Source organism: Macrobrachium rosenbergii, chromosome 42 (genome assembly GCF_040412425.1).
Source record: "Macrobrachium rosenbergii isolate ZJJX-2024 chromosome 42, ASM4041242v1, whole genome shotgun sequence".
NCBI lineage: Eukaryota > Metazoa > Arthropoda > Malacostraca > Decapoda > Palaemonidae > Macrobrachium > Macrobrachium rosenbergii.
The window spans coordinates 55,018,258-55,041,742 of record NC_089782.1 but is presented as its reverse complement, the minus strand read 5'-3'; the positions used below and the strand labels follow the sequence as shown (position 1 = coordinate 55,041,742).

General features: G+C 43.8%; 1 protein-coding gene across 1 annotated transcript in view; it reads left to right on the top strand.

Annotated features, from left to right (window-relative positions):
- Positions 1-23,485, top strand: part of LOC136828441 (uncharacterized) — an 82,592-nt gene that overhangs the window by 25,454 nt on the left and 33,653 nt on the right. The window contains exons 7-8 of the mRNA XM_067086502.1: positions 181-299; positions 470-660. Coding sequence (XP_066942603.1) covers positions 181-299; positions 470-660 — 310 coding nt within the window. The remainder of the gene's footprint in view (positions 1-180; positions 300-469; positions 661-23,485) is intronic.

Here is a 23,485-nt window from a genome sequence, read left to right as displayed (position 1 = left end):
AGAACAAACTTGATAGCCATGTTGAATATGTGATATAAATCAGCATGCAAATGGGAACTTGATAACTAAAATATTGTAAAGGCCTTGGATAAGAATGACAAAATTATTTTGTAACATTTTCAAAATCAAATCAAAGGCTGTCTTATAAATAAAGACTCACGGTACTGCCTTCTTTTTCAGATTTGTATTTCAGGTAGCGAACCTGATAAAGAAGTTCCATCAAGCTTCTGTGATGGACTGCCAAACAGTATTCCTCCTTACACTGAAGTATGCAACACTTTCCCCTGTCACACACCTGAGTAAGAGACTTACGGTACTCCTTTCATGTATTTGCTATTTTATAAACCTTAAAGTTTGTCACAGTTACAACAGTTTGTAATACTATGCTTTTTAACTAACTCAGTTTGAATGAAAGTGAAGAATTGTTGGAAGTATCAAGGAAAGAACTAAAACTGTGGGTGTGTTGCAGATGGATTGTTAAATCATGGGGCCACTGTTCGGAGTGGTGTGACGCCGGCGTACAACATCGGCAAGTCGATTGTGCAGTTCCAATGTTGGATTCAGGCTCTGCCTTTGCTGCAGCTCTTTATTTACACCATGAACATTGTCAAAAGCAAAAGCCAGTCACAGTGAGGCTCTGCCAAGGTCCTTGTTTACCAGGTAAGAACAATATCTTATTACTATAGAGAGAGTACTAAAAATTCTGCAGTATAAACTTATGTGCAACCTAGCTGTTTTCCGTTGTAATTCAACCACAGAAAATGGCTGCAGATGTTTTAGAAGATGAGGTATGTCTGCTACACCATCTTTGGAAGACTGCCCACTTAGATTGGTAGACTTGGTAAGAAGACTGGCGTCTACATCTTGCAACAGCCTCTGCAGCTGATCTTGAAAATCCCTTCGCTCTGATGAGTCTCCGGACAGTCTGAAGCTTGTCAGAGCAAGAGCAGATAGTCCCTTGTGAAACCTCCAGAGGTGGGGTTGTTTCAGTAGATGTGGACTTTGTGGAAGAAGTCTCGGGAAGTCCACTAAGAGTCTCAGGAGGTCCAGGAGCCACTCTTTGAGAGGCCAAAATGGAGCTACCAGGGTCATTGTCACGTTGTGATGAAATTGAAATTTGTTGGGTACTTCCCTGACCATGCTGAACGGTGGGAATGTGTATAGGTCTAAATCTGACCAATTTTGAAGCATGGCGCCTGTCGCCCATGCCAGAGGGTTCGAGACCGGAGAACAAAAGAGAGGAAAGCGATGATTCCTTGATGTTGCGAATAGGTCCAATGTTGGTTTCATTCAAAGGCAGTTGCAGACCATAGGGTCCAAGGTCCACTCTGTGGGGAGGACCTGTTTGCGATGACTCAGTTCGTTCGCCAACACATTCATCTTCCCTTGAATGAAACAAGTGACTAGGCAGTCCCCAGTTATTGGCGGGGGTTCTGTTCCTGACGATGTCACGATAACTGAAAATCGCCGATAATAGTGCCAATATCCAGTTATCAACGCCGATAACCAGGGATCAGTGCTGCCGGTAAGTGGGGGGTCGGAGCCGATAATTGGGGATCGGCACCGATAACCGGCGATTGGCGCTGAAAATCCAGTTATCGTCGTCGCTAGACAAGCACTGTAAAACTGGATCACCAATAACCGAGGCTGCCGATAACCAAGGACTGCCTGTAGTTTCACTCGATTCTGGTCTGCTCAAATGAGGGGTTCCTTTGTCACTTCACAGAGGGAGAACGAGTGAGTCCTACCTTGTTTTCTGATGTAGGAAAGAGAAGTGGTGTTGTCTGAGTGTACCACTACTGTTTTGTCGGCGATCGTGTCTGAATAGGATATGAGTTTTAAATGAATGGCTGTCAGTTCTTTGACAATCATGTGCAGGTTCCGCTGTTCCGGAGACCAAGTCCCAGAAGCTTCCATGTTCCCCAGAGGGGCCTAGATCTGAGGCATCTGAAAAGAAGTCTGGGTCGGGGCTCACAGGGCGCAGAGACTTTCCTTCTGAAATCTTCCTTCAGACATTCACCATTGCAGGTCCAACTTGATCTCCGCTGTTATGGGGAAAACAAATGAGTCTGGTTTTATTTTCCTATTCCAATTTGCTTTTAGGAAGAACTAAAGGACTCTCATATGGAGTCTGTCTTACTTGACAAACTGTTCGATGGAGGCAAGAGTTCCCAAAAGACTCATCCACTGATTTGCCGAGGAAGACAGGAGAGAGGGAAAATTGAGGACCATCTGTAGACAGAAATCGATTCTCTTGGGGATCGAAAAGACAGAAAACTCAGAGAGTTGATCCTCATCCCCAAATAAAGAATCTCCTGAGTCAGAGTCAGCTGCGAATTCTGCAGATTGATCAGTATTCCTAGCTCTTGGGTGAGGAGAAGGGTCTTCTGTAGGTCTTCGTGCACTTCTGTGATAGTGATCAGAGAAGCCAGTCATCCAGTTAAAGGCAAATGTTGATGCAGAGCCACTTTGCAAGAGGGGCGAGCACTTGCATAAAAACTTGAGGAGCTGTAGAGAGGATAAAGCACAGGGCCCAAAATTGAAAGACTCTGTCCTCGAAGACGAACCTGAGATACTTCCTGGAGTCTGGATGAACAGGGACATGGAAATATGCGTCCTGCATATCAAGAGAAATCATCCAACCGCTTTGGTGAATGGATGATAGTATCGACTGGTCCGTCTCCATTTTGAACTTCGTCTTCTGGGCAAAGAAGGTCAGAGTGCTGACATCGAGGACAGGTCTCCAACCCCCTGATGACTTAGGGACTACGAAAAGATGGATGTAAAAGCCTTTCATGGAGCAATCCTCTACCTCCTCTATGGCTCTCTTCTGGAGGAGGGATGACATTTCCTCTGAAAGAGCCGATTACCTCTCGGAGCCTTTTGAGTAAGCTGTCAGTGCGATTGGCATGGAGCCTAGAGGGGTGATACTCCTTGAATGGTATCGAGTAGCCCTCCTTCAAGATCTTGATTATCCTAGGTTCTGCTTCTCTGACACTCCACCTCTCCCAGAAAAGAAGAAGTCTGGCTCCTACTGGTGCACAAAGGACTGACGTTTCATTTCTTGGACGAAGATCTGATAGAGGTCCTTTTAATTGACCTGGCCAAGCAATGTACCTTGGAGCGGGGCTTGGGAGGAAAACTGTCTACTCCCACAAAAGGGTTGTTGAAATGGTGAAACTGACTTGGCGCCAAATGATGAAGACTCTTTAGGGCATTTAGAAGACTGTGCCAACAGGTCCTGGGTTGACTTTTTCTGGAGGTCCATACCTATCTCCTTGACCGTGGACTGGGGAAATAGATAAAGGTGGTCCAAAGGGGGGTATGCAAGGCTGACTTCTGAACAGAAGTTGCTCCTTTAGTAGTGAAGGAGCACCAAAATTCTCTCTTTTTGAGAACCCCTAGAGAGAAAAGAGCCACAAGCCCTAGGGAGCCATCTCTGATGGCTTTGTCCACACAGGACAGTATGCCAAGCCAGTCTGCAGTGAAGTCTCCAGTCAAATCAGTACAGTCCTCGATCTTCTTGGCAAGGGCTCCAACTGTCCAATAGAGAAAACTGAACATCTCAAAAACTTTTAAAATATTCTAAGAAGGTGACCCAGCTCCATGGATGCAAACATCACTTTCGCCGATGAGAAGGTTGAACAGCATGACAAATCATTCAGACCTGAGAAGTCTCCCAGGGAGGAGGCAGCGCTCCCAAAGACGGAGCTTCTCTGGTAGCATACGACGGATATCTCCTGGCTGTCAACATCGAAGGAGGAAAAACAAAGGCGGCCTTACCCTGCTCTCTCTTCACTGAGAGCCAATCACTGACCTCTTTTAAGTGCTTTCCTCGAAGAGGAGGAAAGAACCAACTTGAGAAGATGAGCACTGACATCAGCTTGATTTCTCACAAGGAAAGTCAAGGCAGGGGAGACTGGGGCAGCTGGCTCAAAGTATGACAGAAAAGTTATCAGGAAATATCTCAGCAGAGATGCATAAGCAGAAGAAGCGGGTTCTTGTACTTATTCCTCTTCAGAATGGAAGAAACTGGGACAAAGACAAGTCCTTACATGGTTTGATCATAACCGGAGCTTTTTGGAGCAAACCCAGAATGTTGGCAAACTGCTGCTTGATGGGCCCGAGGACGGATCTCCTACCACAGGTGCAGAAGAACTTGAAGCTGGCAAAGAGGGGGTCGGGCGCTTAGCTGGTGCCAGGTGCTTGTCAACTGGTGCCAAATGCTTGAGAGCTGGCACCGGGCACTTGAGAGCTGGTGGCAGGCACTCGGAGACTACAACTGGCACTTGGCGCTCAGGAGAAAATGTTAGGTGCTCACAAGATGATGGGCGCCTGGACAAAGACGAAGAGCGTTTCTTGACACTCAAGACACTTGGGTGCCAAATACTGGTGCTCTGTAAAAGAACGCTTGGGCAAAAAATACTCCGGACTGTGCCAAGCACTGCAGGATGGATGAGTGCTGTGAGATGGTTCCTTAAATTGCTTACAAGGAAGAGGCAAAGAGCTGACCATGTCATTCATATGTCTCCTCAAAGGACGAGACTCGCCTGGAAAACGCCATTGGCACCTCTTGCCGAAACTGGAATTCTCTTGAGTTGGAAGACAACTGATGTGCACTAACTGAGACACCTTTCCAATGGCTGTCTGTCGAAGCCTGGGCATTCTGCGACAGGTTCGACTGAGGTGGCAACTACCCATGGGCAAACCCCACCGGCCTCCTTTGGACCTCCTGTATGTCTTCTCCCATGGTCAGGGGAGTATGACAGGGACCTTTGTCTAGGAGAACCGGTGGGATGGGCAGCCACCTCCTCCACTTGTACTTACACGATACTACCACTTTTGGGATTATCGCTGAACACTTTGTCCATAAGGACCCTTAGGGATGGCCCTAATTCAGCCTCTGTGTTCACCACTAAATCAATCTTGCAATCGAACTGGCACTCGAGACTGGCAATGGGATTGGGGTCGGAAGCATGGGAGCTACACTCTACCAAGCACAAAGAGACCTCTCTGGCATGGCGTTTAAAGATCTGCCCTGTTGCCAATTTTACAAAACAACAACTTGACAGACCTTTGCATGTCTTTGAGACATACCCTGAGGCTATAATCATGAGATTATAGGGGCTGTTTTTCATTTCCAGGTATTTTAATCGCCTTCCTATTCCGTCCTGCTTAAGATTTGTCTTCAGTCCATTTCTTCTCCACAACCTACGAACAATAACATATTTTTCATATTTTTTACAAAGATTTACCATTGTATGTATGGCCCATTTATAAATATTCAACATTTTCGTCTAGACAAGAAACATCATACAGTATTTACATCTAAGTAACTGGAGGGGTAAGCTGTTTGTATAATGAACTGGCGCTCTCTCTAAGATCCCATGCTGGCATAAGACCACCTTAATCTTAACTATTTTGTCAGTACTTGTAGATGTACATTTATCATTATTATTTGTTTGCATACGATTGTTTATTTTCTCACTCGTCCAATTTACTCTATGTTGTGCTGTACTTCATATTTCCTTTCTTACTAATTTATTCTTTACCTATGATATTAAGAAATCAAGATAATTGTAGAAAGGGAAATGCCTCCAAACATACCGTGACCACTGAAAGTGCCCAATGGAGACAGTCTTAAGCTGCTTATCGATGGATTTAAATGCACGTGGAGCTGTTTGAAATATTGGCAACAGTGCCAAAATGAAATGCCAGGTTGATCGAAAATCCGATTCTGTTTCTTGTTATTGCATAAAAAAACTTTATCACTCGTGAACCTATGTAATTGACTTAGAATTCTGCGTAATGAAAAAGATGATATTTGATATCTGTAATGGGAGAAATGGTTTTATCTCTCTGTTGTTGTTATAGATTTGGCATACATGAGAAGATTAAACACACGTGGAATGGCACCCCAAACAGCCCCACCAGAGAGCTCATTTCATTTTGGTTTTAGCATAGGCACAGGAATAGGTGGTACAATGGTAGGGGGACTGGGGATGGGAGACAAGGCTGGAACAGGGGAAGGAGGAATGGGAAGATCATCTACATTACCAGGTCTAGGTGTAGGTTCTAGGCTATATGTCCTACTTTCGGCTCTAGAGGCCACCTTCCTCTTTCTATCCCTATCAAGCTTGCAGTTTGCACCAAATCGTATGGGAATCATAAGTAGACTTTGTCACCCTGGTCTTACAACCCTCCCAACAATACCTAATGCTGAAGGAACTTGAGTCCGACATGATAATTGACAAAAAACAGGTTATAAATAACCTTAGCTAAGCTAACAAGCTTGAAGGCTGCGCAAATGTGTATACTTCACGGAATTCTGGAGGATAGACCCAAAATACTGAAGAAATGAATCAAAAGTAGCTGCTGCAAACATGCGATGTTATGTCAACGGCCGGCAGACACGAAGTGAGTTCTGCTGCTTTGTTGTTCCTATTGTTCCCCGATAGTGGGTGCGTTAGTCACCTACATAAAAACAATAGAAACATGTGAGGTTCAAGAGAAATTTCAAAAGAGAGACTGATTCTTTATTATTCTCGACAGGTGTCTATAAAGCAAAAAGCGGATGGAAAGGTAGCAGGGGACCCAAGGGCCCCCGCTGCATCCATACAGAATTTGTGTTTTCTGACAAGCATAAAAATACGTACAATGTTCGTTACAGGGCATATAAAAGGTAGATACACATATCGGCAGGAAAGGCCGTACAATGATGCATAAGATGAGGTACATAAAGAATCTGAAATAATGACAGGTAGTTTACATGACATGATTAATGTGCATATGAAGGGAGAAACACAAGAAAGGAGAGGCGATTTGACGCCCTTACAAATACTCCTCCCTACTTCTCATGCAATAAAACGCGGGAAAACGCGTTGTATTGAGTCCGTTAATGGTGCTGATTTGTTCGAGTGGTCGAACGAAGTGCCAAAACGTGCCCTTTTGGGTACGCCGTATTTAGTCCATTAATGGTACGGTTTCCGCCATGGAGGGTGCTATCAGAGGCCTAAACTTAATGCCGTAGTTAGTCCACTAAAGGCTCTCTGATTTTAGGGTGCGGCCGTCGTTAGTCCGCTAATGGCTGGGCCAAAACCGCACTACCTGTCCTTGACCCGGGGTCACCAGTGTGAGGTTCAAGAGAAATGTCAAAAGAGAGACTGATTCTTTATTATTCTCGACAGGTGTCTATAAAGGAAAAAGTGGACGGAAAGGTAGCGGGCGACCGGAGGGCCCCCACTTCATCCATACAGAATTTGTGTTTTCTGACAAGCATAAAAATACGTACAATATTTGTTACAGGCATATAAAAGGTAGATATACTCGTACATATCGGCGGAAAGGCTGAACAATGATGCATAAGATTAGGTACATAAAGAATCTGAAATAACGGCAAGTAATATACATGACGTGATTAATGTACATATGAAGGGAGAAACACAAGAAAGAAGAGGCGATCTGATGCCCTTACAGCACTACCATGATTTTTTAAATTTAAGTTGTTACGTGAATGGAACCATAGCTACATAATTACTTGGTAAGTTACTTATATGAAACTAAGTTGTAAAGAAAGAATAAGACATTCCTCCCGTAGCTTCAGAAATAGGTCTACCAAGAAAAGATTGGTTATTGGACTGATTTATGACTACTAGTATTGTCGTCACGACACCTAGGTTATTGACGCCATAAGAGAATTAAACTAAAACAGGTTTTGATGTAGGAAAAACCTATATTTGGTAGTTGCTGTTGAGTCCTCAAGGAGTTACTTTCCATAGTCTACCAGAGTTCCAAGGTGACCAAACTAATATCAAAGAATTTTCTTCTAGTTGGTCTTTTTGGCCAGGTATTGTGTCATAACGATTAACATTATAACACGTGATATAGCATATAATGGACTCAAAGACAAGAGGGCACTTTCCCTTATCTTCAGCGAAGCTGAACCCAGTTTTTCCAGCATCAAAAGAACCTGCAAGAAAAAGAAGTGACTATTGCGCATGAGCATCTGCCCTCTTGTTTACAACTTGGCCATTACTCTGTTGGTCAATGCAGGATAATCCCTTGCACAAATCCCATGCCTTTTCGTCAGGGAAGTAGGAGGGTTTTGAGGACTCAACAGGGACTACCAAAAGTGGGCTCTTTCTATGTCAAAACCTCTTTTTTGATAGTGTAGTCGCTTGTTTTGTCCTCAAGAAGCTTTACAAAGAAATTGACAGGTGACGAAAAAGGCTTAAGCTCTCAATTTTTAATCCCAACACCCCAAAGGAAAAAACATTTCTGGTCCGAGGTCAAGCCACAGATTTCAGTCCCATTCCTTATTCCAAATACTCTTCAGGTTTTGGTACTAAGGAACAAGAAACTATACTCGAACTTATGTTTTAAGATGTAGGTCTACAGTGGCTTACCTAAGTATGCTGGGTTTGGTTTGCAGTACTGTCGCCCTTCTCCCAGTGATAGTTAGCATACTCACCATCAGTAAGACCCCTGGTTTACTGCTGTAGCACCTAGGGGTTAAGACTAACCATGCCACCTACTGATACACAGTGTAGTCGAATTTGTTCGAGCATGTGGCAATAATTTAACTGATGACCACCCTATACAGTCAGAGACTTCTTCGAAAGAGACATTTCTGAAGAAGGCCAATGACTTACTTTCCTAATATCATGTGACCTAGGAAAGGAGTGGATTTGCCTTTTTAATGAGAAGCACTACAATCATTCTCAGCCTGTAGGGAGAGTGGTTAATTTGTGCTAGGATGTAGGAAAATCGGACCCTCTGGGATGTTTGCTGTGACTTCTAGGTAAACCTTAAGTGCTTGAACCGGGCGTAATGTCTTGTCTGCTAAACTGAGTTTTCTTATAAGAACAGATTTCCTTTTTAAAGGATCCTCATTCTTGGCCAGGAATGATGGGTCAGGGAACAATAATAATTGATGGTCAGCTGTTTGTGTGATGCACCGTTCCCATCTAAGAGAGCCCAGTTCACTAATAAGAGCTCCTGATGCTAATGCAATCAAGAAGATCGCCTTTTGTATTACATACATTGTGGTTGTATTGGGTCCGCTGAATTGAGGGGTTGATAGAGCAAAAGACTGCAGAAGGGAAGTGACAACTTCTATACTGGAGTCAGTCCCTAATCCATAAAGCAAGGGTTCTGTTAATGCAGCCTTGTATGCCATGACTGTTTTAACTCCAAGGCATTTATCTTCAAAAGGGTATATAAGAAAAATAAAGTGTTTCTATAGAAATCTCAACTGAGCTCTCAGTATGGATATAATCTAACCATATCTTCCATACAGACTGGTATTGCCGGATAGATGATGTCCATAATTTTTGCACTGGGTACCTAGCAATGTTGGGTGAGTAATTTTCACGATAGATATTTTTTAAACATCCATACGTGCAGGTCTCGGCCCAGAAAGGAGGATACGTAAACGACTTTCCCTCCAACTGTCTGGGATAGAACAGTGGACGATAGTGGAACTGCTCTTTTCGTCCACTGTTGAAGTAATAGGAACCAATGCCTGTGTGGCCAATTTGGGCTATTAAATAAGCTGTTCCTTTGAAGGTTAGAAGTTTGCTCAAAACCTTCGAAATCTGGGACAATGGAGGAAAAAGATATCATCCTCCCCTTGTTTCAGCCTTTAGGAAGGCATCTCTTACTGTTGCATGACTGTCCATACTGTTGCATGACTGTCCAGGTTCGGAGACACCTATATTAGGAGTCTGTGATTCTTGTACGTGACAAACAGGTCCACTTCCAGTTGTGGAAGCATGCTGGCTATTGTTTGAAAAAAGTGGTTGTCCAACATCCACTCTGCTGAGGCTGTCGTTTTCCTTGATAGAGAGTCTGCTATTACAATGAGACTCCCTGTGAGGTGAATTGCAGACATTTGCGACTCCCTTGCTTCCGCCATCCAAAGGATTGCTGGCATTATCATATTGAGAGGAGGTGAACATGATCACGACCTCTTGATGTAGGATATTGTAGTTATGTTGTCTCTCTCTTCTGGAGGTTTGAGCTTTTTTGAGAGACAAAAAGATAGCCATCAGCTCCAAGAAACTGATATAAGAATTCCTCAGAGTAGCCAATCACCTCCCTGCCACCTGACAATCCTCCCAATGTGCTCCCAACCTGTCAACGAGGCATCTGTGTGTATTGCCACTCATACAGACGGGTGACCTGTTTCACCAGAGATTCCTTCCAGATCCAAGGCCGAAGTATCTCCCCAACTTTTTTAATCTTTTGATGAGATAGCCAGGATTTGTTCAAATTTTTAGTTGCAATCTAAGTATTGGATCTATTACTGGTGCGAACTGCAGCAGGCCCATCATATGTTCTAATTACCATCTGGAAACTCTGGGCTGTGAAAGGAACCTTTTGAGGACTAGCCTTATTCTGTTTTGAGTATGATGCGGAGAGACAACAGTCCCAGCCACTGAAAGTGTCTGCCGGGCGTGAGGTGGGATTTTTCAGATTTATTGTAAAACCTTTTGACTGTAGTCTGTTGACCATTGCTCTTAGGTTTTTCAAGAACTCTTTTCTTGTGGGCCCTCCGATCAACCAGTTGTCTAGGTAGACCATTAGTTTTATTCCTCTTTGTTTAAGTTCTCAAACGAATACCGTTGCTAACCTTGTAAAATATTCTTTAGGCAATGTTTAGCCCAAAGGGCATGACTTTGAATCTGTACGTATCTTTCCCTATCAGGAACTTTACGTGCCAGTATGCATTTTTCAGATCTATAGAAACTGTCCAAGCCCCTTTTGGATTGATTCAACGTACTTAGGCAACAGTAATTATCCGAAACTTTTGGCAAACAATGTGCTTGTTCAATGCTGACTGGTTGAGGATCTCTCTTCTTTTGGAGGAATCCTTTTTGAGGACATCGAAGAGACGTGCTTGGTGGTGAATATACGCATTTTTCTCTATGGGGCCCATTAACAGGGCCTTTCTGCACATATAGATAATGTTGTTCCCCCACAGGGAAAGCTTCCACTGTCTGTGATGTTGTCGAAGGCAACCCCAACTATACAATTTCTCTTGGTATCTGCCTCCTCCTCTGCCTTCGCCTTTGATAGACATTCCAGGTGTTGCTTTTCCTTTTCCCCTATAAGATGGTTTTTGGACCTTGTGAAAAAGGATGTCCGTGCTGTTGTTGTCCCTTTGTAGGGAATTATCCCTTCTGACCACCTACCCCTTTTTTTGAGGAAAACTTTTTTGGGTGACTGAAGGCTTACATGATTTTTTTATCAAAATGAGCCTTTTTTTGGGGTGAGTAAAGGGATATTTTGGGTTCTTTGCTTCCTGAATTCCCCTTTCCCCAGAAGAGCATACACTGTACAGTTCTGTTGGCGGGCATGCTCACTGAGTTGGGCCACAACAGAGTCCTCAAACAGGTAATTATAGAAGGGGTTAGTATGTAATAATGTAGTGATATTGGAGAGTGATGTGATGGAGCCCTCCAATGCTTCCATTCGCGCTTTCATGCGCCATTCTAGAAGTCACAGATTGCTTCTCATCGGGTTCTCATAAGACTTGGCCTCAACAGCAAAAATTATCCTTGAATCTTCTAGAAGCCTTTTGGTGGCAACTTCCAGCAAGGTGGCAGAGGTTATAATACTAAGGATTCGGAGCCTAGCATAAAATTCTGATGAGGCTGTCCAATCTGAGATTCTTCTCATAGGGGTCCCAAACTGCTTTAGTGCTTTCCTTTCAAAAGGAAGTTGTAGCGTTGCCCATTCCTTGGTGGAATTTCCCGAAATTGGGATGACTGTGGCAGATGCTTTTAATTCTGCCATTGCCTCTTGTTTTTAGTCACTACAAATTCTGAAAATTTGTCTTCACATGATTAATAATTTTGAAAGTGAAGGGACAGAAGGCTGGGCTACTTGGTGAGCAACTTGGGTCTCATTCAGAATGGAAGCAGAGATCCATTCTTCGCTGACCAGGTAAAGGGTGATTTCTATAGCTTTTAATGCTATAGGCACAGGTAAGAAAACTGTTTCTGTTAGTGGTTTCTCCATGTCTGGTGAAGATGGTACTAGGTGCCATTCTGTATTAGGGAATTATACATGCACAACTTTGATCATAGTTTTTCTCTCATTAATTACATACTTGCCATCATGAGAGAAAATGCACATTGAGGCGTCTCGCCAAGGGTTATCAGTATCATCAGGGGTGGATATTGGAGCCCCTATTATTTTTTTATCTGAAGTTCTGTATTCCGAATGAACCATTTTGTTGTTTCCAGTCGGAATTCTAACATTAGACCTCGTTTTGGCAGCATTTGTATCCACACTCACTTTTCTGTTACAGGGTGTAGTACGTTTACACTTTGGGGTGTACATGACCAACTTACTTTCCTTTTTGGAATCATGCTTCATGTCCCTTATATATCACCGTTCTGTGGCAAGGGCATCTTTGATGGTACTCAATTTCCTTACGGAATTGATCAAATGCTGCAAACTGTGTATCCCTTTTGGGGGAGCTTGCGCAATCTGAGCTTCAGCAACTGAACTGTAACTGCCTATTAATCAAGGGGCAGAAGTCCTGGAAAAGTTACTAAACCCCTCCGAAAATGTAGTCATTTCAGTCGGAGTTAGGTGGATCCTAGTATGCCTTTTGGGGGAAACAATAGCTGCATGGGGAATAAAATTCCTTCTGGAAGGTTTCTCCCATGGCTAGCTAAAATTTGTCCCCCTGAGCCTTCTGGGTTCAGCAGGGCCATTTCAGTGGCAATGTCCACTTCATATTCTTTAGTAAGATTGTCAACCCCATGTAAAGATTCCTCTACTTCCTCCGCTGGGTTAACCTGGGAGGTACTGAGGACTGATGTTATTGGGTTTTGGCCCAAACATGGATATTGTTCTGAGAAAGGGTTAAATATCTGCTGCTGGAGTTCTGCCAGAAAGACATAATCTCCTTCCCTTCCTCGCCCCTACTAAACCTTAGGACCCATCGAGACAGCTGTTTAGAACTTAAAACTTGCTGCCAGGACCATACTACAGATCTTGCAAGCAAATTTGTCTTCTTTTTTACAAGGACTATGCTCATGGCAGGTGGTATGGGCCGTACCCACTGGCAAAAAGTGAACTGAGCAATTTGCTATGGAAAACTTAAACTGAGGATCCTGCCTGAATGTACACTAAATTGCGAAGATTTTGGTATATAACAAATTGTAAAACGATCAAAGCAACACAGAGAAAATATTATCACAAAATGATGCATGAATTCGTAACTCGCAGATGTAAAAAACATTTTTTTTCAAAAATTCACCATAAATCACAATATTCTGCTAGAGACTTCCCATTTGTTGCAAAATGAAGGTAAATGATTGAATATTACTAGAATGTAAGATTTTTAGTTTAAAATTGCATTTTTCGACCATTTCGGTCGAGTCAAAGTTGATCGAAGGTTGAAATTTCGGCACTTATCGTGATTTATATGAAAATATTTCAAAACTGTAAAAGCTACAACCATGAGTTATTTTTTGTTGTATTCTACATAAAATTGCGCACATTTCCATATATAAAACTTTATGTAACGGCTAATATAAAACGGTGCAAAAATTACGACAAAGTGACTAAAGAAATTCTGAGATTTTCAGCAGAGTTAGCGCGCGCGGACGTAAGGAAAAAGTTTTTTTTCAAAAATTCACCATAAATAGAAATATTGTGCTAGAGACTTCTCGTTTGTTGCAAAATGAAGGTAAATAATTGAATATTACTAGAATGTAAGAGTTTTAGCATACAATTGCATTTTTCGACCATTCCGGTCGAGTCAAAGTTGACCGAAGGTTAAAATTTTGGCACTTATCGTGATTTATATGAAAATATTTCAAAACTGATGAATGCTACAACCAAAAGTTATTTTTTGTTGTATTCTACATGAATTTGCGCACATTTTAATATATAAAACGTTATGTAACGGCTAATATAAAACGATGCAAAAATTACGACAAAGTGACTAAATAATTTCTGAGATTTTCAGCAGAGTTAGCGCGCGCGGACGTAAGGAAAAAGTTTTTTTCAAAAATTCACCATAAATCGAAATATTGTGCTACAGACTTCTCGTTTGTTGCAAAATGAAGGTAAATGATTGAATATTACTAGAATGTAAAAGTTTTAGCTTACAATTGTATTTTTCGACCATTTCGGTCGAGTCAAAATTGACCGAAAGTTGAAATTTTGGCACTTATCGTGATTTATATGAAAATATGTCAAAATTGATAAAAGCTTCAACCATGAGTTATTTTTTGTTGTATTCTACATGAAATTGCGCACATTATCATATATAAAACTTTATGTAACGGATAATACAAAACTGCAAAAATTACTACAAAGTGACTAAAGAATATCTGAGATTGTAAGAGCCTGATGCCGTCTCTTCCAAACACGTGTGTGCTCGTGTGTTTGTCGTCCATCGGAGTGGCGAGACGTTTGGCGTCTTCACAAACAGAAACATACACACAGCTTGATACAGAAGATTCGTTGGAACAGTATGAGTACATGATTAGAATGCTTGCATGGCAATGCAAGTAGTGGTGGTTGTACATACATCAAGACAACAATGGTTAGGGAGAAACAGCCAGAAATATTGTATGGTTGAAATCGTGTTGTGGCGGAATTCTAACCCACAAACAAAACAACACTCACCCTGATCTTCGGTTGCTGGAGATGGGTAAAGGTCCACGGTCGCCAATCACAGCACACAGAAACCACAAAAACAAAATTTCAAACAAACCCTCCACCAACAACGAACGAAAAAAAAGAGACACATGCACCATCAATATCGGTACCGGTATCCAAAACAAAAGCCAGACAAACTCCCCGTTCACTTTCAAGGTTGGACCTCAACTGCCCAAGACTTCCCCAAAACCGAAAAACTCCCGACAGACCGACAGACAGACAGACAGCGCCGTAAAACGAACTCCAACAACCGAACCACTCACAACGACAATTACACTCGCTCTCTCTCTCTCTCTCTCTCTCTCTCTCTCTCACAAAACGTTGGGAAATGCTAAATACAAACAAATTTATTCATCCCTCTATATTTCTCCCCCCTTTTTAGCATTTCCCAACCAACACCTTTCACACCTCTTTCAAATCGCCTTACGCAACACCCACGGATGCTCACTAGCAGGTCCTCTAGATCGCGTTCGCGGGCACGCAATCATTCTCTCAGAATCATTCTCTCTTCTAGCAACATTCAAACTCACATCTTCTCCTCCATTCTCTCTCAGATTCACGCTATCTTCTTCACTATTACCACTCTCAATTTCATCCACAATCTCATCTATACCCTCTAACTCGTTCCCAAATACCTCCCCCAATTCTTCAACTAACCCATCCCATTCGCTCATTGACCTTTCCAATTCTTGCAACGATTCATTCATGCTTTCAATCACTCGTCTATCACTGCTACGCTCTCTTACTCTTACACTTTCGCTCACCTCCAACCGTTCACTAACCCCTACAGGTTCAGTCAACTCAGTTATATCAAACCCGCATATGCTATACGTTCTATTCATACCATCCCATTCATCCGTATTACACGCTTTATCACTCATTTCCACTTTGGCACTCGCACCCCTATCACACAACTTACGATCATTCCGTTCACTTACGTTCTTACCTTTCTTACGTTTCCTACCATACTCTATCAAAACAAACTGCTGATCCTCATGCAACAACCCCTCACGTACATGCATCACACACACCGCTTGCATCCTGGAGGATCCACCCATTTGAACCCCCTTCTCACTCAGTTTCCCGAATTCGCTGTCACAGTCACCCTCTTTCGTCTACATACACTTGATACATGCCCTTCCATTCCACATTCGACACACTTCGCTCTCGGTTCTGAACACATTCTCGCATAATGCCCATTCTTACCACAGTTGCCACATATTACATTCACTGGTACCCTACAACACATTAGCAATGTGACCCACCTGTCCGCACCTGTAGCATTTAACCCCTATCTTTCGTGACACTCCTTACCAAATGTCCCGGTTGCCCACACCCTCAAACACGCTCCCAAAGCCCACCTACACTCATTCTTTGTATGTCCTTCCTTTCCACATCTAAAACACTTCGCTCGACTTCCACTCATCGACCTTCCCCTTGTGTACACTACTATCCCTAACCCGTCCAACCCGTTGTTCCTTTACAAACCCACCATTCATCCTCACTGGCACCTCCACATTACTTGCTCTTACACTCCTATCTATTACACTATCGGCCATTCTCATTGGGCCCCTCAACACTGCATCCCTAAAGCTTCCAAACTCTGGTACTCTCTCATCTACCCCAACCCTTGCACTTACACTTCTGCTCTCTTTATAACCCTGTCAAGCTCATAATCTTCTACAATTTCAAGATTTCTCCCCAAGTCAACCTTTCATTCGTCCATCTTTTCTTCTCCTTCCGCTTCAAGTTCACAAATTCTCTAACTCCATCTGGCACTGTCCCTAACAACTTCCGTACTAACTCCTTACATTCATCTATCCCATCATCCCCAAACTTCTTCCTTGCTAACGTCTCCAGCCTACAAGCATATAGTGACAAGGTTTTCCCAGCTTTCATTCTTGCCTCATCAAATTCATTCTTCCTCTTATACTTAACACTCGCTTTCATACGCCTCGCTTGCTCAACTAGTCTAGCTTTCACCTTGTCATACTCAACATCCCCCACACTCATAATAACCCTATACATATCAAGTAAAACCCAGTCAAATACTCTCCTAATTCTCGTGCCCACACTCTTTACTTTCCCATACTTATCCTGACAAAACCTTTCATACTCCCTAAAGAAATCATGCACATCCCTACTTCCATACTCATTATACTTTTCACACCGGGTACCTCCTCACATACATAGCCTTTCTCATTTTTCTCACTTTCACTACTTTCGCTCTGTCCTTTCATACCCTCTTCCGAATACAAAGAGTCCACTTCTGCACTTACATTCATCTTACTCATTACACTCTTCTTCCCCCTCTTTTATCCACTTTTATCCACTCACCTCCATCCACCTCACTATCACTACTGCCTTCACCCTCTCCCTTCTTTCCTGCCTTTCCCACTTCCTTACCCTTCTTACCAGTTTCCTTTCCTTTTCCTTCTTCCCTTTTTCTTCCCCTGACTTATCCTTACTTTCCCCTCTGTTCCTTCCCTTGCTTTTCATTCCCCTTTTCCTTACCCTGCCTCTCATTCCCTCGTTTCTTACTTCCTATTCCCATATCACTTTCATCACTCACGCTTCCATTCACTTCTTCCTCCTTTTCTTTCTCTCTTGCCCCTTCACGCGTTCCAGAGAACCTGCCTCCAACAGCCCCTTCTCCAAAAACACCCTTGAACATACCTTTCATCATTTCTTCCACACTTTTCATCATTCCTCCAACTTTTTATCCATCCTCTCTTCCATTCTCTCTTCTGACTCTTTCATCTCCCCTTTCATTTCTTCTTTTGCACTTCTTAGCATTCCCTCCACCTCCTCCAACTGACTCCTCAATCTCTCATTCTCACCCTCAACCACATATTCTCCTCTCTCAACCTTACCAGTTCCTCTTCCATCCTTCTCTTCAGTCACACTACCAGCCACCAATCTCACTTGCAGCTGCAATACCAGCTGCCCCACGTTGAGCGCCAAATATTATGTGGTGGAATTCTAACCCACAAACAAAACAACACTCACCCTGATCTTCGGTTGCTGGAGATGGGTAAAGGTCCACGGTCGCCAATCACAGCACACAGAAACCACAAAAACAAAATTTCAAACAAACCCTCCACCAACAACGAACGAAAAAAAGAGACACATGCACCATCAATATCGGTACCGGTATCCAAAACAAAAGCCAGACAAACTCCCCGTTCACTTTCAAGGTTGGACCTCAACTGCCCAAGACTTCCCCAAAACCGAAAAACTCCCGACAGACCGACAGACAGACAGACAGCCGTAAAACGAACTCCAACAACCGAACCACTCACAACGACAATTACACTCGCGCTCTCTCTCTCACAAAACGTTGGGAAATGCTAAATACAAACAAATTTATTCATCCCTCTATAGTGTCCCTTTAGAGAAAGAAAACGAGACGCTCTTGTTGTCTTGTCCACTCCGATGGACGATGAACACACGAACACACACGTGTTTGGAAGAGACGGCGTCAGGCTCTTACAAGATTTCAGCAGAGTTAGTGCGGATGTAAGTAAAAAGTTTTTTTTTTTAAATTCACCATAAATCGAAATATTGTGCTAGAGACTTCTCGTTTGTTGCAAAATGAAGGAAAATGATAGCATATTACTAGAATTAAGAGTTTTAGCTTACAATTGCATTTTTCGACCATTTCGGTCGAGTCAATGTTGACCAAAGGTTGAAATTTTGACACTTACCGTGATTTATATGAAAATATGTCAAAATTAATAAAAGCTACAACCATGAGTTATTTTTTGTTGTATTCTACATGAAATTGCGCACATTTTCATATAGAAAACGTTATGTAACGGCTAATACAAAACTGTGCAAAAATTACGACAAAGTGACTAAGGAATTTCTGAGATTGTAAGAACCTGACGCCGTCTCTTCCAAACACGTGTGTGTTCGTCGTCCATCGGAGTGGCGAGACGTTTGGCGTCTTCACAAACAAAAACATACACACATTTTGATACAGAAGATTCGTTGGAACATTATGAGTACATGATTAGAATACTTGCATGGCAATACAAGTAGTGGTGATTGTCCATACATCAAGATAACAATGGTTAGGGAGAAACAGACGGAAATATTGTATGGTTGAAATCGCGTTCCTTTGGAGAAAGAAAACGAGACGCTCTTGTTGTCTTGTCCAATCCGATGGACGACGAACACACGTGTTGGAAGAGACGGCGTCAGGCTCTTACAAGATTTTCAGCAGAGTTAGTGCGGACATAAGGAAAAAGTTTTAAAAAATTCACCATAAATCGAAATATTGTGCTAGAGACTTCTCTTTGTTGCAAAATGAAGGTAAATGATTGAATATTACTAGAATGTACGAGTTTTAGCTTACAATTGCATTTTTCGCGACCATTTCGTTCGAGTCAAATTGACCGAAGGTTGAAATTTTGGCACTTATCGTGATTTATATGAAAATATGTCAAAATAAAACTTGATAAAAGCTACAAAGAATGAGTTATTTTTCGTTGTATTCTACAAATGAAATTGTTTGTTGCAAATTTTCATTAAATAAAAGAATGTTAGAGTTTTAGCGTTATTGTAACCATTTCGGCTAATAGAAAACGTGTTTATATGCAAAATGTCAAAATTACGACAAAGAGTTATAAAGAATTTTCTGAGAATAGAAAACGGTTAGCAAAGAATTAGCTGATGATTTCTTTTGGGGTAAGAAAGAAATTCGCGCATGCGCAGCTGGATCACGCTTGTAAACAAAACAACAGAGTGATCCGTGAACTCCCAACATCCCTTGAGGTGCGTGATTTAAAATTTTTTTGCAAACGAGGCCTATAAGTATTTTTCCGCAAATATTTTTTAAAAAATCTTTGTAGTCGACGTATTTTACGTCCACCTGGCACCCGACAGACAATTTTTGTCGATGTAAAATACGTCCAGTCGGCATTAAAGGTTTAAATATCTATGTTAACCCTCTAACGCCGAGCCTCTATTTACAAAGTGTCTGTCATATGCTGGCGGCGTTCAGGAGTTAGCGCCGAAGCAGAAAAAAAGTTTTTTTCAAAAAATCACAGCACGCTTAGTTTTTAAGATTAAGAGTTCATTTTTAGCTCCTTTTTTGTCATTGCCTGAAGTTTAGTATGCAACCATCAGAAACGAAAAAAAATATAATTACCATATATAAATATTGAAATATATGACAGCACAAAATAAAAATTTCATATATAATTGTATACAAATCGCGCTGTGAGCAAAACGGTTAAAGCTAACGAGTTATTTTTTTTTCTTTGTATTGTACACTAAATTGCAATGATTTTGGTATATAACATATTGTAAAACGATCAAAGCAACACAGAAAATATTATCACAAAATGATGCATGAATTCGTAACTTTCGGATGTAAAAAAAAGTTTTTTCAAAAATTCACCATAAATCGAAATATTGTGCTAGAGACTTCTCGTTTGTTGCAAAATGAAGGGAAATGATTGAATATTACTAGAATATAAGAGTTTTAGCTTACAATGGCAGTTTTCGACTATTTCGGTCGAGTTAAAGTTGACCGAAAGTGGAATTTTTTCTATTTATCGTGATTTATATGAAAATATTTCAAAACTGATAAAAGCTACAACCATGAGTTATTTTTTGTTGTATTCTACATGAAATTGCCCAATTTGCCCATAAAACTTTATGTAACGACTTTGCACAAGGTGATGAAATATGTTCGGCCGAGTTACCGCGCGGACGTAAAAAATTAACTTATTGTGCTAGAGACTTCCAGTTTGTTGCAAATGAAGGTATGATTGAACTAGAATGTAAGAGTTTTAAAATGGTTGACCGAAAGTTGAAATTTTGGCACTTAACATTACTGACAAAGTGACGAAAGAATTTCAAAGAATTTCAGATGTTCAGCCGAGTTGTAAGAGGTGCAAAAGAAACGAGCAGGTAAAAGTTAATGCTGGTTTATTACAGATTCAGGCAGTTTATATAGCGGCCGACTGGCGCCGAACCGCGGAAGACAATGACATTGAGTGTGACCTGAGGTCAAAAACAATTAACAATAATATACAGCAAACAAGCACAATTTACAATACAAAAAATTACAGAACTCCAATATGGATACAGTCTTGATGCCTGCGAATAAAGAAACATACGATACATAATTTATGACAGTTGAACAAATACATATACAGTTGAAATGGTAGAAAATGCGTGACCTGGCACGTTAGGCGTGATGAATTGAGTGCGAAGAAAGTGGGAAGTCACCAAAGAAAACTTGCTCAGCGTAGACTTAATTAACGACGCCTTCGAAGCACTCCGCTGACGTCGATGTGGTGACTTTACAAATACTACCCCCACAAGACGTGGGACACGTCTGACTAATCTGTGTATTTGCTGGGACGCTGAAGGGTACCACAGCTTCTTGAGGACAATGGAGGGGCGGCCTGCGCATGAGGCTGCTGAGCTGCTGGTGCGGGCGGGCCCTCCCTGGGACGGCCGCGCGCCCGCCGTTTGTGGGGGCCTGGGTGTGGCGAAGGGCGGCTGGGCGGGGAAGGTGCTGCAGTGACGTCGGTGCTCTCCTCCAGGAAGGCGGGCTTTAATCGGTCTACTGAAACCCAGTCGTTCCTCCCGGGGAGTGCCAGCAGGAACGCCTTGCTGTTCCGCTCCAGCATGCGGAAGGGGACCCTGTAGGGCCTGGTCAGTGGCGGGTGGATGGTGTCGACCCTGACGAAGACGTGGGTGGCGGATGACACTTCTGGCGGTGTGAAGGTGGCCGACCTGCCGGTGTACGTGCGCTTGCAAGGGGCAAACTTGCCGGCCACGTCGTGGAGCCTCTGCAGTGATGGGATGTGGTGATCTGTCACAAGTTCGCCCGGGACCACAAGGGGCTCTCCGTAGGTTTTTTTGGCTGCGGACGGGGTGCCATCGGCTCTTGGGGTGGTTCTCAAACCGAGGAGGACCCACGGCAGCTGATGTTTCCAGTCCTCGGCGGTGCAGTGGGCCATGAGGGACGCCTTCAGGGATCTGTGGAACTGCTCGACCAGGCCGTTGGCTGCTGGGTTGTACGCCGTGGTGGTGTGACGCGTGGTCCCCAGCAGCTGAGCCAGGGCGGACCATGATTGGTTGTGATGTGGTCTGGGACGCCTTTCGGCTAACCCAACTGAAAGCACGGCCTCGGCACACGTGCTGGCGGTGGCTTCTTGCATAATAGCGTGGCCGGGCGACCTTGTCGAGCGGTCTACCACCGTCAGGAGGTATCTGGACCCGCCTGATGGGGGAAGGGGCCCGACGACGTGAACATGAATGTGGCCGAAGCGGCGCTCTGGCTGCGGGAACTCGCCTACCCCGGACTGCATGTGACAACCCACCTTGCTGGTTTGGCACTGCAGGCACTGTTTCGCCCAGGACGTGGCGTCCTTCTGCACCCCGTGCCAGACGAACTTCTTTGACAGCAGCTTGGCCGTAGTTCTGCCAGAGGGATGTGAGAGGCCGTGAATTATGTTGAATACCTGACAGCGGCGTGAGGCTGGAACCAAGGGGCAGGGCTGACCCGTACTGATGTCGCAGAGGAGACTTGGGCCTCCGGGGGCAAGGGTCACATCCCGCCACTTAAGGGACGTGATGGCGGTGCGGTAGGCTGGGGTTTCTGGGTCAGCAGCCTGTTCTCTGGCGAGGTCTTGGTAGTTTACTCCGAGCTGCACTGCGTTCAACTCGACTCTGGAGAGGGCGTCTGCTACGGGATTTTTCCTGCCGGGGAGGTACCTGACGGAGCATGTGAATTTGGCTATGGCTGAGAGGTGGCGCTGCTGCCTGGAAGACCATGCGTCCCCTTGTTAAGTGAAGGCGTGAACCAATGGCTGGTGGTCCGTGAAGATTGTGAAGGGCGTCCCCTCCAGGAGGAACTTGAAGTGCCGGACTGCGCGGTACATTGCACAGAGTTCCCTGTCGAGGGTGCTGTAGCGGGTCTCTGCGGGATTGAATTTCTTGCTGAAGAAAGCAATGGGCTGGGGGGTGCCGTTGATGACCTGCTCCAGGGCATCACTGCAGGCGACGTTACTGGCATCCATTGTTAGATGGAGAGGGGCCATGGGATCCTGGTGTGCCAAGGCGGTTGCCTCATAAAACTGCGGGGCGGCTTCATCAGGAGAAGGCCTGCTGCTGGCTGGGTCCCCAAGACAGGGATTTTGGTTGGCCTTTGAGAACTTCCAGCAGGGGGGCCGTGGTGTGTGTGATCCCGGGGATGAACCGCCTGTAGAAGTTCACCATCCCGAGGAACTCCTGGACGGCCTTGACAGAGGTGGGGGTTGGGAACCTGGTTACAGCTGCTACTTTTGATGTGAGTGGGCGGACGCCTGCCGGGGATACCTCGTGGCCCAGGAAGTCTGGCTTTCTGGACGCCGAAGGTGCACTTGTCAAAACGGATGACGAGGCCATTCTCTTGGAGGCACCGCAGGACTGCCCGGATATGCTTTTGGTGTTCACTGTGGGACCTGGAAAATATGAGGATGTCATCAACGTAGCAGGCGCAGAATTTCAGGTCCCCGAGGATGCTGTACATGAGCCGCTGGAAGGTCGCCCCGGCATTCCTCAATCCGAAGGTGGAGAAGGTGAACACGTAGGACCCGAACGGCGTGATGATGGCGGTCTTTGGTATATCCTCTGGTGCGACAGGTACCTAAAAGTATGATTTAAGAAGGTCCAGTTTAGTGAATACCTTGGCTCCGTGAAAGGAGGCCGTGAGGTCCTGCATGTTGGGCAAGGGGTAGTGGTCGGGCTCCGTTGCAATGTTGAGACGTCTGTAGTCGCCGCAAGGTCTCCA